The sequence below is a fragment of the Hyla sarda genome, chromosome 8 (assembly GCF_029499605.1).
Source record: "Hyla sarda isolate aHylSar1 chromosome 8, aHylSar1.hap1, whole genome shotgun sequence".
Taxonomy (NCBI): Eukaryota; Metazoa; Chordata; class Amphibia; order Anura; family Hylidae; genus Hyla; species Hyla sarda.
Window position 1 is genome coordinate 121,669,896 of NC_079196.1, and position 15,400 is coordinate 121,685,295.

General features: G+C 40.3%; 1 protein-coding gene across 3 annotated transcripts in view; it reads right to left on the reverse strand.

Annotated features, from left to right (window-relative positions):
- Positions 1-3,750: 3,750 nt before the first annotated feature.
- Positions 3,751-15,400, reverse strand: part of PTH2R (parathyroid hormone 2 receptor) — a 525,422-nt gene continuing 513,772 nt past the window's right edge. For all 3 annotated transcript variants that reach the window (XM_056535219.1, XM_056535218.1, XM_056535217.1), the window contains one exon: positions 3,751-4,758. In XM_056535219.1, the coding sequence (XP_056391194.1) occupies positions 4,363-4,758 (396 nt within the window). In that variant the 3' untranslated portion in view covers positions 3,751-4,362. The remainder of the gene's footprint in view (positions 4,759-15,400) is intronic.

The window sequence follows — 15,400 nt, forward strand, 5'->3', positions numbered from 1 at the left end:
GAATATTTATAGAAGCCTATAATAAATGTGTCAGGAATGCAGAAAATACCTTAGCCAGGCCCCCTTTTAGGTGTTATGAGCATAATTGTCTAAAAAGGTTCAAAATCAAACAGAAAGCGCCAGTGTCATGATAAATCCATTGGGAAAGATGTGATTATCGATATGCCAAAACCCAAGACACTGTCAGTCTTTACAGTTTTATACATCTTAGCTATTGGCTTACTGCACAAATGTATAATAATTTGAACTGAACCTATAGAACCTTGGTTTGGTCAGAACTTTACATAAAAAAGATACTGTGCTACAGCTCCAAAGTCATTTTAGCTTCACTTGGTCATAACATGCAATAAAATTATTAGGGATATGGATATATGTAGACAAAAAATTATTATATAATCTAAATATTCTGCCACTGTTGAAAAAGATTTGTCAGAAATGTCATAAATGGTCCCCAAATTTGTTTTCTTGGTTTGGACGTTGCGCATTGTATAAGATGTCGATCTTGCCGGATATCTTGTATATATACCAGTGTATCCCCATTTACTTCCCATCTACCTTTTTTAAGGAAATAGCTATCATACAAAAGGAGTTCATATGGGGGGGGGGGGGAAGAGACCAAGGATCAAAAGAGAGACGATGTGTCAACGCAAAGAGAGAGGGGGAATGGGTCTTCCAGATTTGAAAGGCTACTACATTGCTACTCATCTGGCCCGGTTGATTGAATGGTGTAAAAGCTCACCTAGCAAATTGTGGGTAGAGATTGAAAGAGCATCAAGCCAAATCCCACTAAATGCCCTCCCATGGGGCTCAGGGAGAGAACTGGATAGGATAAAAGATTATTTGACCATCTGGGCTACATATAGGGTCTGTATGGAGGAGCAAGTATGAGAGATTTTTTTACCGTACAATTCTCAACAAACTCCAATAATAGGCCATCCAGACTTTCTAGTTGGAGTGGATGATCCACTCTATAGAAAATGGGAGGTGATGGAGAGATCAAGAGTTATTCATGTGAGGAAGGAAGACTCTCCTGAGGAATGGAGAGATCCAGATGAGATTTTTCCAGCAGTTAAAATGAGAGCCTGGAGGAGAATACAATTTAAACATTATATGGCTTCAATCCCAAAACCAGAATGGTATAGAGAGAGCAATACATCCTTTGAAGATCTGTGTTTCAAAGAAACACAGGTCAAACATGCTTTGTCTAAAATTTATCAGATATGGATGTTATCAAAGGGTCAGTCTCTACCAGCGTATGCCAAAAAATGGAAAAAAAGATCTGAACAGAGGTTTCACGCAGGAGGAGTGGCATAAGATATTTAGACAAGCTCACGGCTCTGCTTTATCCACGAGTATGCAGGAGGCTAATTACAAGATAATTTCACGCTGGTATAGACTGCCCAGAAGCTTAGAAAAAATCCAGAAAGATTTGAATACATTATGTTGACACTGTGAGAAGGAACCAGGCACTCTGCTACATATCTTCTGGCATTGCCCTCAGATTAGCAGTTTCTGGGAGCAAGTACGCCGGTGCATGGAAAGAGTAACGAAAGGGGCGATTCCACGGTCACCAGAGTTTTTTCTTTTACAACACAATGACATACCATTGAAGATATACAGTTACTCCTTGATTAGCTTTTTGGTTGCTACAGCCAGAAGCTGTGTTACCTCTTTCTGGCGGAAGAAGGAAACCCCATCCATAGACGTCTGGTATACCAAGGTAAACGATGCTATGCACCTGGAGAATGTACGGCTAGCAAACAGAGATGATGAGATTTGGTTCCTGAGTACATGGCAGGGGTGGAAGGACTACCAGGGGTCTATGGAAGGGGAAGATAATTAGGTAATTTCGGGGGGGGGGGGGGGGATAGCAAGGGTGAGGAGGAAAAGAAGAGAGCAGAGAGGAAGAGAAGGGCAGCTGTAAGGGTACATAAGAGGTTTTTTTTTTTCTTTTTTCTGTATCTGATGTATTTATCTGATGTTTCTGTTTTCTGGTAGCATGTTTTTTTTTCTCTATAATGTTTTTTTTTTAAGAGCTACCATTTACTGATATTGACTCATGGATGTCTAAAGAATGTAATGTCTATATCTCCTCTTCTCTGCTATAAAACTATAAATAAAGAATTAAAAAAAAGAACTTTACATAATATTTTATTTGTCGCAAAGGCAAACATGGGTCAGTTTACTTCTGCTGAACCTGATAACATATCAATGTCATGTCAGAATAGATGAAGGAAGGAGGAACGCATGGCATCAGCCATCTATGGGACATGAATGGAGGGGGCGTGGTGTTACGGGGGGGTGGGGGTGGAGATGCATGGCGTCACGTCTCCAGTCCCGGAAACGCAGAGGTTTCCGAGACTGGAGCAGCAGCCCGGCATAGAATGCGGGTGCTGCACAGAGATTGAGGGGGGTCCCAGCGGCAGGCCTCCTGCGGTCAGACATCTTATCCCCTATCCTTTGCATAGGGGATAAGATGTCTATGGCCGGAATACCCTTTTAAGTCAGATTGATTACATTATTTGCTGTTTTATTACACTCATACGCTGCTTGGATTTTTTCCAGGGTCTTCTTTCTCCTTCCACCCCTTCTTGTCTAGGCTCTAAAGGGACAGCTGATGCAATAGAGTAGGCAGGCTCTGTTACCTTGAGTATCCAGCTGTTCATTTGATACACTAGAATCTGATTCTCTAGCGAGGGAATCAGAACTTGTTTTTTCTGTAGGTGATGTCCATTTTTTCGCTTTTTCCTATTAAAATCCATTGTTTTCATCCATGAAAAAAATGTTATAGTACATTTAATATCAAGGTCTCTTTTATTTTTGACAAATTTGTCTCTTTTTTATTGCTATCTGCAAGCCTAAAAGTTTATTTTTAAGTTATTGAGAATAGGTTGAATTAACTTTTTGCTGACCATATCTTTAGATCAGATTTAGCTTTTTGTAACTCTATTGTCACCTGTATTGTCACTAATATAGATGTAGTTGCAGACAGGATATAGACAGAATATCGTCCAATTGGCTTGTTATCTACTGTGGAAGGCCTACACAGATTGGCTTACTGTGGTAAAATACTTGTACTTTTTACTCGCAGTAATGTGCTACATTGTGCAGTTTGTAGGGAGTGTGCAGACAAAATTCCGTGGCATGTTAAGTCCCACAACACCATAGGTCACTAAAGAGTTTAATGTATGCAGAGGGACCTTTGCTCAGTTAATTGTCCTCTGGTTAAGATGAAACAACTTCATGGAGCTAAAGACTTGAGCACTTTGACTTCACAGTGTGTACTGGAACAGTTCAATTTCTTGCTCGTAGGAAGCCTTAACTTGTGAAGGTTGCAGACAGGATTACACTTTGACATAAGTATGTCTAGCAGAAGCAGAGCTAGGAGATATTGCTCTAGCAAAAGCAAGACCTAGACTGGTTTGGACCCCTGCCCTAAAGACTAAACCCCTGCACTAAAGACTTTTTCACAGCATTCTAGAAGTTTCTAGTATAGAAATTAGCTGGGAAGTATCATGTGATCAAGCCCTCATTCATCACATATAAGGAATACAATAATGTTTATACTGTTAATGCAATGTACAAAGCAATACAATTTTATTCTTCTAATTTTTTGAAAGATAAGAAGACATATATTCACAAAAAACCATTATGCTAAGCTTAATGTGAAGTAGCAAATTTTATAATGAAAAAAAAAAAAAAATACAGTATAGGTGTGTTACATGCATAAAATGTGAACTAGATGTGAGCACCTAGGAGTAAAAGAAGGGGAATATAATTCTGTGGTAACACTGTCAAAATGATACCAGTGTGTTTTCTCAGTCTACATGGCAATAACAGGCACAGTAGAGAGATGATGTTGTCTTCCTGAATGTTCTCTGCAACAGGTTGCCACATTGATCTTCTGCCCAGCATAGATGGGAAATGAATGATTATTATCTGTCTTGTCTCTATTAAAACAGTTCTATCTAAGCAGAATATAAGTATTCAGTTATTTGTTGTGCTCATATATCTGCAGACATTTCTCTATTTCTATTATATAAAATATGTTTGTAATTGGAATGATTTAACATTTAATTCAGCATTTTATTTTAAGCAATGAAAATACAGCATTGCTAACCCAGATGTATAATTGTAGTCAGAGAAAAGATTGTCATATTTAAAGCAGGTTTGTCTTTATTTTACTCTCTTTTTATTTTCCAGTTTAAGCAATTGTAATTGTGCCTAATCCCAGTCTATGCAGGACACGTCTAACAATTTACAAACGTTAGACACTATCTGCAAAAATAATAACAACATAAAAAAGGAGGCAAAGTACAAGTCTTAAGTAAAATATCCCTTGAGTCATTTTGAAACCTTTAATTATAGCGTTTCTTCCAGATGATTTCTGTTGATCTCTGCCTTTGTGTTCATTTGTAGTGGCCGTAATGTCTCCTTTAAAGATATATCATCGACCTGTTTCTCATCATCCTCATTGGCCTCTTCTTGGATCCACTGAGGTAAACATTCTTGATCTGAATTACTTCTAACATAACCAGGCAAATTCATATGTCCTTCGATTGGTTTGCCAACACTTCTACTGACTTTGCTGGAGATCAATACCATACGAGAGCTTGCTACCATTTGTGAGTGACTGCTAGTGCTGTGGGTCATATTTGTCAGAACTGAACCATACCTGAAGTTACCACAGTGTGTTGTGCTTTTCCAGTCAAATGCAAGATTCCATCTAGTCCAAGTTTTTTTTATTTCTGTTTGTACCTTAAAAGCAAAATAAAGAACAAATTATTTAAATGTGTAAATTACTGTTAAATCAAAAAGGTCAAAAGGTATTCAAACTGATTTCACTTAAAGGTGTACTCCGCCCATTGACATCGTATCCCTATCCAAAGGATAGGGGATAAGATGTCTTATCGTCCCCCCCCTCACGCCCCCTCCCATAGACATGACTGAAGGAGGTGTGGTGTGATGTCACAAGGGGGTGTGCTGGAAAGCCACATCTAAGACCCTCATTATAAAGCAAGAATAGGGATTTTTTTTTTCACCTTCCGACAGATGGGTTAAATTGGATTTTTATAGGGAGAAGTACACAGCCAGCTTGCCACAAATTTCGAGCTGCAAATACCTGCCAAATGAGGGTATACTCTCTGCACCACTTTCTCTGTCAGCACTACCCCTGTAAGAGGCAGGAGCAGCAACAACTAGTTTCATGCATACTTAAATTAGTCATTTATCTGAAAGAAACCATGAGCACAGACTTTGTGGACTTCTGGGTCACCAGATTAGACCATTTTCCAAAACTTGCCCAGTTTTCCATGGGTGTTCTGTATTGTCTACTTTCCAGTGTAGCATCAGAGAGCGTATGCATTATGGCTGGCAGTGTCGTCATCCATAAGTGAACAAGATTGTCTGCCAGCAACGGGGGAAAACTCACGTTATGTTAACATGAATCAGGCAAGATCCTTTGTTCAAGCTAAGATCTTACAAAATCAGTTTCTAAATAGAATGTACCCAAGGGCAGTTATTTAAGTTATCACCTCTCCGATACATGCTTTTTATGATTTTATGTCTTTTCTAAGTGTATTTTATTTCTACCCCTTAACCTGATATGAGAGTATAAATGCGTGTCTGTTATCAATTGGTTTTACTTCGCCATAAGATATTTGTAGGGTAGTTTATTTCTAATTATTGAGTCATTGCCTTCCCTTTTTTTCCATCATGGGGTCCTCTTCCCTTCCTTCCTTCCTTTCTTCCTTCAGGTACAATTTTTGACAGCAGTATTCCTAGGCTTAACCCCTTAGGACACAGCCCATTTTGGCCTTAAGGACACTGGAAATTTTATTTTTGCATTTTTAGTTTTTTCCTCCTCGCATTCTAAAAATCATAAGTAATTATTTTATATTTTCATCCACAGACCCATATGAGGGCTTATTTTGTGTGTGACCAATTGTACTTTGTAATGAAAGCTTTTATTTTACCAGAAAATGTATGGCAAAAGAAAAACAAATATTATTTGTGTGGGAAATTGAAATGAAAACTGCAATTTTGCACATTTTGAAGGGTTTTGCTCTTACGCTGTACACTTAAAAAAATGATGTTTTCTTTATTCTGTAGGTTAATACGATTAAAATGATATCCATGATAACATACTTTTCTAGTATTGTGCTGTTTTAAAAAAAAAAAAAACTTTTTTTTTATAAAAAAAAAGGATGTTTAATACTGCCCTATTTTGACCACCTATAACTCTCTAATTATTTAGTATACAGGGATGTATGAGGGCTTATTTTTTGCACCGTGATCAGTAGTTTTTATTGGTACCACGATTGCATACATGTGATATAATGTTAGTTTTTTTATTGGCTTTTTTTGGAATATGATGTGACAAAAAAGAAGCAAATGTACAATTTTTTTTTACACTTTTTATGTCCCCCATAGGGGAATATTTATAGCATTCATTTGATTGCTTATACTGTTCAGTGCTATGCGTACAGCATAGCACTGATTAGGGTTATCGGTCATCTTCTGCTCTGGTCTGCTCGAATTTAGACAAGAGCAGAGGACCCCAGGAGATGGACAGAAGCAGGTGAGGGGACCTCCGTCTGCCATTTTAGATGATTGGATCCCTGCATCAGCGCCACGGGCAATCCAATCATCCAATTTAATGCCCACATTGCCGCAGATACCGTGATCTGTGTTGATCACGGCATCTGAGGGGTTAATGACGGACATCAGTGCGATCGTTGATGTCCGCCATTACCGGCGGGTCCTTGGCTGCTGATCGTAGCCGGGACCTGCCGCACAACAATTCTGGTGCTCGCATCATGTATAGAACATAAATGTACTTCCTGGTGTGTTAAGGTCCAGAGCACTAGGACATACATTTACATCTCACATTGTTAAGGGGTTAAATTGGGAAATTGTTTAAATACTCCATATATTTTCTGGACATTGTGATTTGTAGACGGAAGATTTCATATGAAAGATGGTATTTTTAGGGATTTGTAGGGACAGGCTCCAGACGGGATCGTCCTATTTAAGGTGAGTGCTTCATAGTAGACAGCGTGCATTTAGGTAGCGGATGAGGTACATCAGGTGTTACATTTAGGAAATGTTAGTAATCTCAATCAAATACAAGGAAGGTCCTTTTCATCATATTAATTAATCACAATAGGGGTATCGATTCGGGGTGTATAAATTTCCCCCTTTCCTCTTTCCCCCCTTAATATTTATAGAAGTAGGTTTGTTTCTTTAATCTATCTTAGTTGTGTTATTATATTATCCTATATAAATCATTCTATACCTGTCTCTTTGGATTGGACCTATATAGTTATGCTCTACTTAGAGTGGTACCACCTTAGTGTGATCCCCAAACACTGTAGATTTTACTGGTATAAGTTATCACATAAGTCTCTATGTGATTCTCCTTAAAATTTTGTCGACATTTATCCTTCATCTCATTTTTTTTCGCTCATCTCCTCCAAGTGTACCGCTGATATCCATTACCCTGTAACTGTATTACTTACATCACTTACATTATTGTTACATCAATCACTTACATTATTGTTCATATCCCATCCCATAAAGAAATCATATATGCATTTCATACATTTAAAATTCACATTATACACATTTTTTCATTGGTGACTATTGGTTATAGAAATCCTTTTGCTCAGCTACAATATAGAGTATGGAACCATGCCACCAGTTTATATTGTGAGTAGAGATGAGGGAATCGAAGCTGACAAACCCGAATTCGTTACGAATTTCAGGAAATATTCGATTTGCAATGAATGTGAATATCGCCGCGATTCTAACGCTTCATTAAACTCCATCTTACAGCGTTCCAGGCTCCAGGGCATCTAAAATGATCCACATGTCAGTGCATGGGGCAAGGTACGCTGGGAAGGCAAGGCGGGAAGGGAAGTAGGCGGAATGACCCTGAATCACATGCAGGATGCAGCCTATCAGTTGCCAGTCACCCCTGTGATGTCGCAGCACTATAAAATTGGCAGACATATTGCGGCCAGCTACTTCATTCATTACACTGCAGAGAGATAGGACAGACAGCCTGTGTGTGTGTTACAGCAAAGAAAAGCGCATTCCAGCAGCGTTTAACATTCTCCTAGTCACATGAGCATTTTCGTGGATGGAGAGCATTGTTTTTTTCACTGAAAAGGATTTTTACTGCAGGCATAAAGGGGTACTCCGGTGGAAAACTTTGCTTTCTTTTAAATCAACTGGTGGCAGATGTGTAAAATTACTTCTATTAAAAAATCTTAATTCTTCCAGTACTTATTAGCTGCTGAATACTACAGAAGAAATTATTTTCTTTTTGGAACACAGAGCTCTCTGCTGAATCATGGGCACAGTGCTCTCTGTTAACATCTCTGTCCATTTTAAGAACTGTCCAGAGTAGGAGAAAATCCCCATAGCAAACATATGCTGCTCTGGACAGTTCCTAAAATGGATAGAGATGTCAGCAGAGAACACTGTTGTCATGATGTCAGCAGAGAGCACTGTGTTCCAAAATGAAAATAATTTCCTCTGTAGTATTCAGCAGTTAATAAATACTGGAAAGATTAAGATTTTTTTATAGAAGTAATTTACAAATATGTTTAACTTTCTGTCACCAGTTGGTTTAAAAAAAAAAAAAAGTATCCACCAAAGTACCCCTTTAACCTCCCAGTCACTTTCTTCTGCATAGTATTACAGAGAAGGGCAATGTATGTTGCCTCATACATTTCAATAAGCTGCAGCAACTTCATAAACCTTAGCAGAGGAGGCAGGAATAATTTTTCAGCGCAATTCAGTGTCTTTGTTCCACCAAAAATCATCTACTGGTTATATTAGTCTGTAGATGGTATAATAACCAACAGTCCATTCCTAATAGTCTAAGACAGAGTGCAATTTTGTGTTGTCTTTTTTTTGGCTGCAGCACTGTTGTGTACTGCTAGTGTTTTACAAAAATATATATTTTTTAAGGGTACTGTAGCGCATTTTTCTGCCCTCATCAGTGCATACTAGAGATGAGCGAATCGATGCTGATGAACCCAAATTCTTTACGAATTTCATGAAATATTCGATTTGCAACGAATGCGAATATCGCCGCGATTCTATTGCGCGATTCGCTTAATTAAATTCCGTTTTACAGCGTTACAGGCTAATGGAGACCTAAAATGGTGGATCCACATGTGAATACATGGGGCAGGGGATTATGGGAGGGTGGGAAAATACGGCAGGAAGGGAAGTAGGCGGGATGACCCTGAATCACATGCGAGAGGCATTCATTGACCCCTGTTATGTCACAGCCGTATATAATCGCCAGTCATCTTATGGCTGCTCATTTTATGCCATATACGCTGCATGCATAGGACATACTCCGTGTCTGTGCGCTGAAGCCACAGCGTTCCACTGCCAACTGCTATTTCCATCAGCCTTGTGGACAGAGAGAAGTGAATTGCATTGCTTGTTCTGAATGAGAGGGATTTTTACGCCATACCTCCCGGTCACGTTCTTCAGCATTTTATCAGAGAGGGGCAGATAGCTTTTCGTTGCCTCATACATATCAGCAAGCTTCCTCAACTTCATGAATGTTAAATCACAGGAGGCAGGAAAGATAGACAATTCTGTCTATTTTTCCACAAAAAAATTATCTGCTGATTATACTAATCTGTGGAGGGTATAAAAACCAGCTCACACCATCCTTAACAGTAGACATGTGCAATTCGTTTCGGCACGAATGTCTAATTTCCCAAATTTTACAGTTTTTGGGCATTCGGACCGATCCGAATGCACGAAAACATATTTTGAACATTCCCGAATAGCCACGATAATACGAATAGCAAAATAACGAATGCATTCGTTATTTACTGAATGTATGCTGTAAATAACGAATGCATTTGTTATCCGTAAACAAACGTATTTCATACTAATAAAAAATAATAAAAAATATACAGTAGTGATGGAAAAAATTGTATCTAACTAAATGTATCTTTTTTATTATGAAATGTTTATTAATTTTTAAACAGGGATCCATTTATGTGAGCGGGTAAAGCACTAAAAACATAGCCGACAATTAGAGATGAGCGAACTTACAGTAAATTGAATTCGTCACGAACTTCTCGGCTCGGCAGTTGATGACTTTTCCTGCATAAATTAGTTCAGCTTTCAGGAGCTCCGGTGGGCTGGAAAAGGTGGATACAGTCCTAGGAAAGAGTCTCCTAGGACTGTATCCACCTTTTCCAGCCCACGGGAGCACCTGAAAGCTGAACTAATTTATGCAGGAAAAGACATCAACTGCCGAGCCGAGAAGTTCGTGACGAATCGAATTTACTGTAAGTTCGCTCATCTCTACCGACAATAATAAAAATGTAGTGTGTGCGTGTTTTTCCCTTTTTTTAAAAACATTTTTTAGATAGTACTACTACTCCCAGCATGGAACACACTGTTCGATGATGGGAGTAGTAGTACCTGTACTAATTGACAGATCGCCGGGGTCCCATGCAATCCTCTTGTATAATGTATAGATGCTGCGGCCTCTCTTCTATAGTCCCCTGCACAGACGTATATATACACATATTCATATTTCCCGCAAAGCTGTGATTGGCCAGATGGTTCCAGCCAATCACAGCTCTCTGTGAGAAATAGGAATATGTGTATATATATGGCGTGCAGGGGACCATAGGAGAGCGACCGCCGCATCCATACATTATACAGGAGCATCACAGCGGGTGTTAGGAGTGATACCCGAAGTGATCTTTCCTTAACTACAAGTACTACTACTCCCAACATGGATTATACTCTGCTCCATGCTGGGAGCTGTAGTACCTGCATTAATAGACAGATCGCGGTGTCAGAAGTTACACTCGCTGAGATATGTCTATTAATGCAGGTACTACAGCTCCCAGCATGGAGCCGAGTGTGCTCCATGTTGGGAGTAGTAGTACCTGCAGTAAGGGAGAGATCCCAGCGGATGTCACTTCTCCTGACACCCGCTGCGATCCTCCTGATGTGAATGTCGGGATCAGCTGTTCTCAAGGCTACAGAGCCGGGAGAACAGCTGACGCTGAGCCGTAGGTATACATCGTATATCTACTGCCCAGCAAGAACTTACAGTGAGCCTGCAATGTGTATACAGTATACACATTGCTGGCTCACTTAACCCCTTGCTGAGCTGTACGATATGTGCAAGCCCAGCAAGGAAAGAGTTAACTTACACTGCTGGAAAGTGTAGGTTAACCCTTTGGGCGGTATACACTATATACAGCTATATATAGATAGCTGTATATAGTGTATACAGAAGACGAAGTTCGCTTACTTCCCTCGAGTCCCGGGCAGCTCTGTGTAGCTTCGCCCCTAGTGATGACGTCATTAGGGGCGGAGCTACAGAAGGGAACAAGGCTAGTTAATCTGAAGCTCTGTTCACATTGTCTGTTTTGTATAATGTGAACAGACCCTTCTGGCAGTGTCTACCCAGACAGGGAGACTCTAGCTGTTGCTAAACTACAACTCCCAGCATGCCCAGACAGCCAAAGGCTTTGCACCAATTGGTGGCTCCCTGTTTGGGTAGACATTGCATCATCGGTGCTCTCCCCACCGGACAGCGCCAAAAATGTCATAACCAATTTTTGTCCTTTTTTTCTTCTTGTTTCAGATCCGTGTATGCAGAGGATTGCTGCGGATTTGATGGATTACGGCGGATTATTATTATTATTATTATTTTTTAATAAAATGGTTATCGAGGGCTGTGGGGGAGTGTTTTTTTTAAATAAAATAATTTTTCCAATGTGTTGTGTTTTTTTTTATTGAATTTTCAGGCTTAGTAGTGGAAACCGGTCTGATTGACAGAATCCATTACTAAGCCAGGGCTTTGCGCTAGCCCCAAAAACAGCTAGCGCTAACCTCCAATTATTACCTCGGTACCCACCGCCACAGGGGTGCCGGGAAGAGCCTGTACCAACAGACTCGGAGCATCAAAAATGGCGCTCCTGGGCCTAGGCGGTAACAGGCTGGCGTTATTTAGGCTGAGGAGGGCCAGTAACAAAGGTCCTCGCCCAACCTGGTAACGTCAGGCTGTTGCTGTTAGGTTGGTATTGTGCTGAGAATGAAAATACGAGGAACCCTGTAAGTTTTTTTTATTTTTTAAATAAATTTAAAAAAACGCATAGGGTTCCCCGTATTTTCATTCTCAGCACAATATCAACCAAACTGCAACAGCCTGATGTTACCAGGGTGGGCGAGGACCATTGTTACTGGCCCTCCCCAGCCTAAATAACTCCAGCCTGTTAACGCCTAGGCCCAGGAGAGCCATTTTTGAATCTCCGGGCCTGTTGGTACCAGCTCTTCCCGGCACCCCTGTGGCGGTGAGTACCAGGGTAATAATTGGGGGTTAGCGCTAGCTGTTGTTGGGGCTAGCGCTAAGCCCTGGCTTAGTAATGGATTCCGTCAATAAGACCGGCTTCCACTACTAAGCTGAAAATTCAATAAGAAAAAAACAGACACATTGGGAAAATTCTTTTATTTAAAAAAAAAAACACTTCCACACAGCCCTCATTAACCATTTTATAAAAAAAAATAATAATAATCCGCCATAATCCATCGAATCCGCAGTAATCCTCTGCACACACGGATCTGAAACGAGAAGAAAAAAAAACACAAAAAATTGGTTATGACATTTTTAGCGCTGTCCGCTGGGGAGAGCACCCATGATGCAATGTCTACCCAAACAGGGAGCCACCAATTGGTGCAAAACTACAACTCCCAGCATGCACAGACAGCATTTGGCTGTCTGGGCATGCTGGGAGTTGTAGTTTAGCAACAGCTGGAGTCTCCCTATCTGGGTAGACACTGCCAGAAGGGTCTGTTCACATTATACAAAACAAACAATGTGAACAGAGCATCAGATTAACTAGCCTTGTTCCCTTCTGTAGCTCCGCCCCTAATGACATCATCACTAGGGGCGGAGCTACACGAACCTGCCCGGGACTCGAGGGAAGTAAGCGGACTTTGTCCTCTGTATACACTATACAGATAGCCAGCATGGGTTTACTAAGGATGGAAGTTGTCAAACCAATCTAATTTGCTTTTATGAAGAGGTGAGTAGAAGCCTTGACAGAGGAATGGCTGTGAATATAGTGTTTCTGGATTTTGCTAAAGCATTTGATACTGTCCCTCATAGTCGTCTGACAGGTAAGTTAAGGTCTTTGGGCTTGGAAACTTTAGTTTGTAACTGGATTGAACACTGGCTCATGGATCGTACCCAGAGAGTGGTGGTCAATAATTCGTACTCTGATTGGTCCCCGGTTATTAGTGGTGTACCCCAAGGTTCAGTACTGAGCCCGCTGTTGTTTAATTTATTTATCAATGATATAGAGGATGGTATTAACAGCTCTGTTTCTATCTTTACAGATGCCACCAAGCTTTGTAGCACAATACTGTCTATAGAGGATGTGCATAAGTTACAAGATGCCACAAAATAAATCCCCTAGGGGTTTCTGGGCCAATTTAAGTTCCACAAAACCTACTTGGGGAATAAATCCCCTCAGGACAAACCCTGACTAGAAATCCCCCATAAAAATTAACTTTTAATTGTACTCATTAAAATAGTGTCCAAACTAGAAAGTTACACATCTATTGCTTCTAATTAGCAGTGGTGTTTAAAATTATCAGTACTGTATCCAGTTAATTCCTATAATTTCATACAAATGTCTGCCGTGCAGACTATTGGTTTGTCGTTGCTGTCTAGTGTACCACGGTGCCGTGCTGCAGCTTGGGCACTCGGTGTACTACTAGAAAAGGTTTCTGGTACAGTCTGTGATTAAAACATTAATCCTCTCTTCTAAACGTTTTCGCCATTCTGAATGGCTTTCTCAAAGAAATGCCTCATTTCTTTGAGAAAGCCATTCAGAATGGCGAAAACGTTTAGAAGAGAGGATTAATGTTTTAATCACAGACTGTACCAGAAACCTTTTCTAGTAGTACACCGAGTGCCCAAGCTGCAGCACGGCACCGTGGTACACTAGACAGCAACGACAAACCAAGAGTCTGCACGGCAGACATTTGTATGAAATTATAGGAATTAACTGGATACAGTACTGATAATTTTAAACACCACTGCTAATTAGAAGCAATAGATGTGTAACTTTCTAGTTTGGACACTATTTTAATGAGTACAATTAAAAGTTAATTTTTATGGGGGATTTCTAGTCAGGGTTTGTCCTGAGGGGATTTATTCCCCAAGTAGGTTTTGTGGAACTAAGTTACAAGATGACTTGGATAGACTAAGTGTCTGGGCATCCACTTGGTAAATGAGGTTTAATGTGGATAAATGTAAAGTTATGCATCTGGGTACTAATAACATGCATGCGTCGTATGTCTTAGGGGGGATTAAACTGGCAGAGTCACTGGTAGAGAAGGATCTGGGTGTACTTGTAGATCACAGACTTCAGAATAGCATGCAATGTCAGGCTGCTGCTTCCAAAGCCAGCAGGATATTGTCATGTATCAAAAGAGGTATGGACTCGAGGGACAGGGACATAATACTCCCCCTTTATAAAGCATCGGTACGGCCTCACCTGGAATATGCTGTTCAGTTTTGATCGCCTGTCCATAAAAGGGACACTGCGGAGCTGGAAAGGGGGCAGAGACGTGCGACTAAACTAATATGGGGCATGGAACATTTTAGCTACGAGGAACGATTAAAGGAGTTACAATTGTTTAGTCTTAAGAAAAGAAGTTTAAGGGGGGATATGATAAACGTATATAAGTATATAAATGGCCCATACAAAAAATATGGAGAAAAACTGTTCCAGGTTAAACCCCCCAAAAGGACGAGGGGGGGCACGAGGGGGAAGAAAAAGTTTTGTCTCAAGGGGCGACACGCCTTCTTTACCATAAGAACTGTGAATTTATGGAACAGTCTACCTCAGGAACTGGTCATAGCAGGAAAAATTAATAGCTTTAAAACAGGGTTAGATACATTCCTGGAACAAAATAACATTAATGCTTATGCAGAATTATAAAACTACATCCCTTCCCCTTATCCCCTTACACCCTTCCCTTCAATTCTCTGGTTGAACTTGATGGACATATGTCTTTTTTCAACCATACTAACTATGTAACTATGTAGCTATATACAGCTATCTATAGATAGCTGTATACAGTGCACACCGCCTAAAGGGTTAACCTACACTGTCCAGCAGTGTAAGTTAACTCTTTCCTTGCTGGGCTTGGGCATAGCGCACAGCTCAGCAAGGGATTAAGTGAGCCAGCAATGTGCATACTGTATACACATTGCAGGCTCACTGTAAGTTCTTGCTGGGCAGTAGATATACAATGTACACCTACGGCTCAGCGTCAGCAGTTCTCCCGGCTCTGTAGCCTTGAGAACAGCTGATCCCGACAT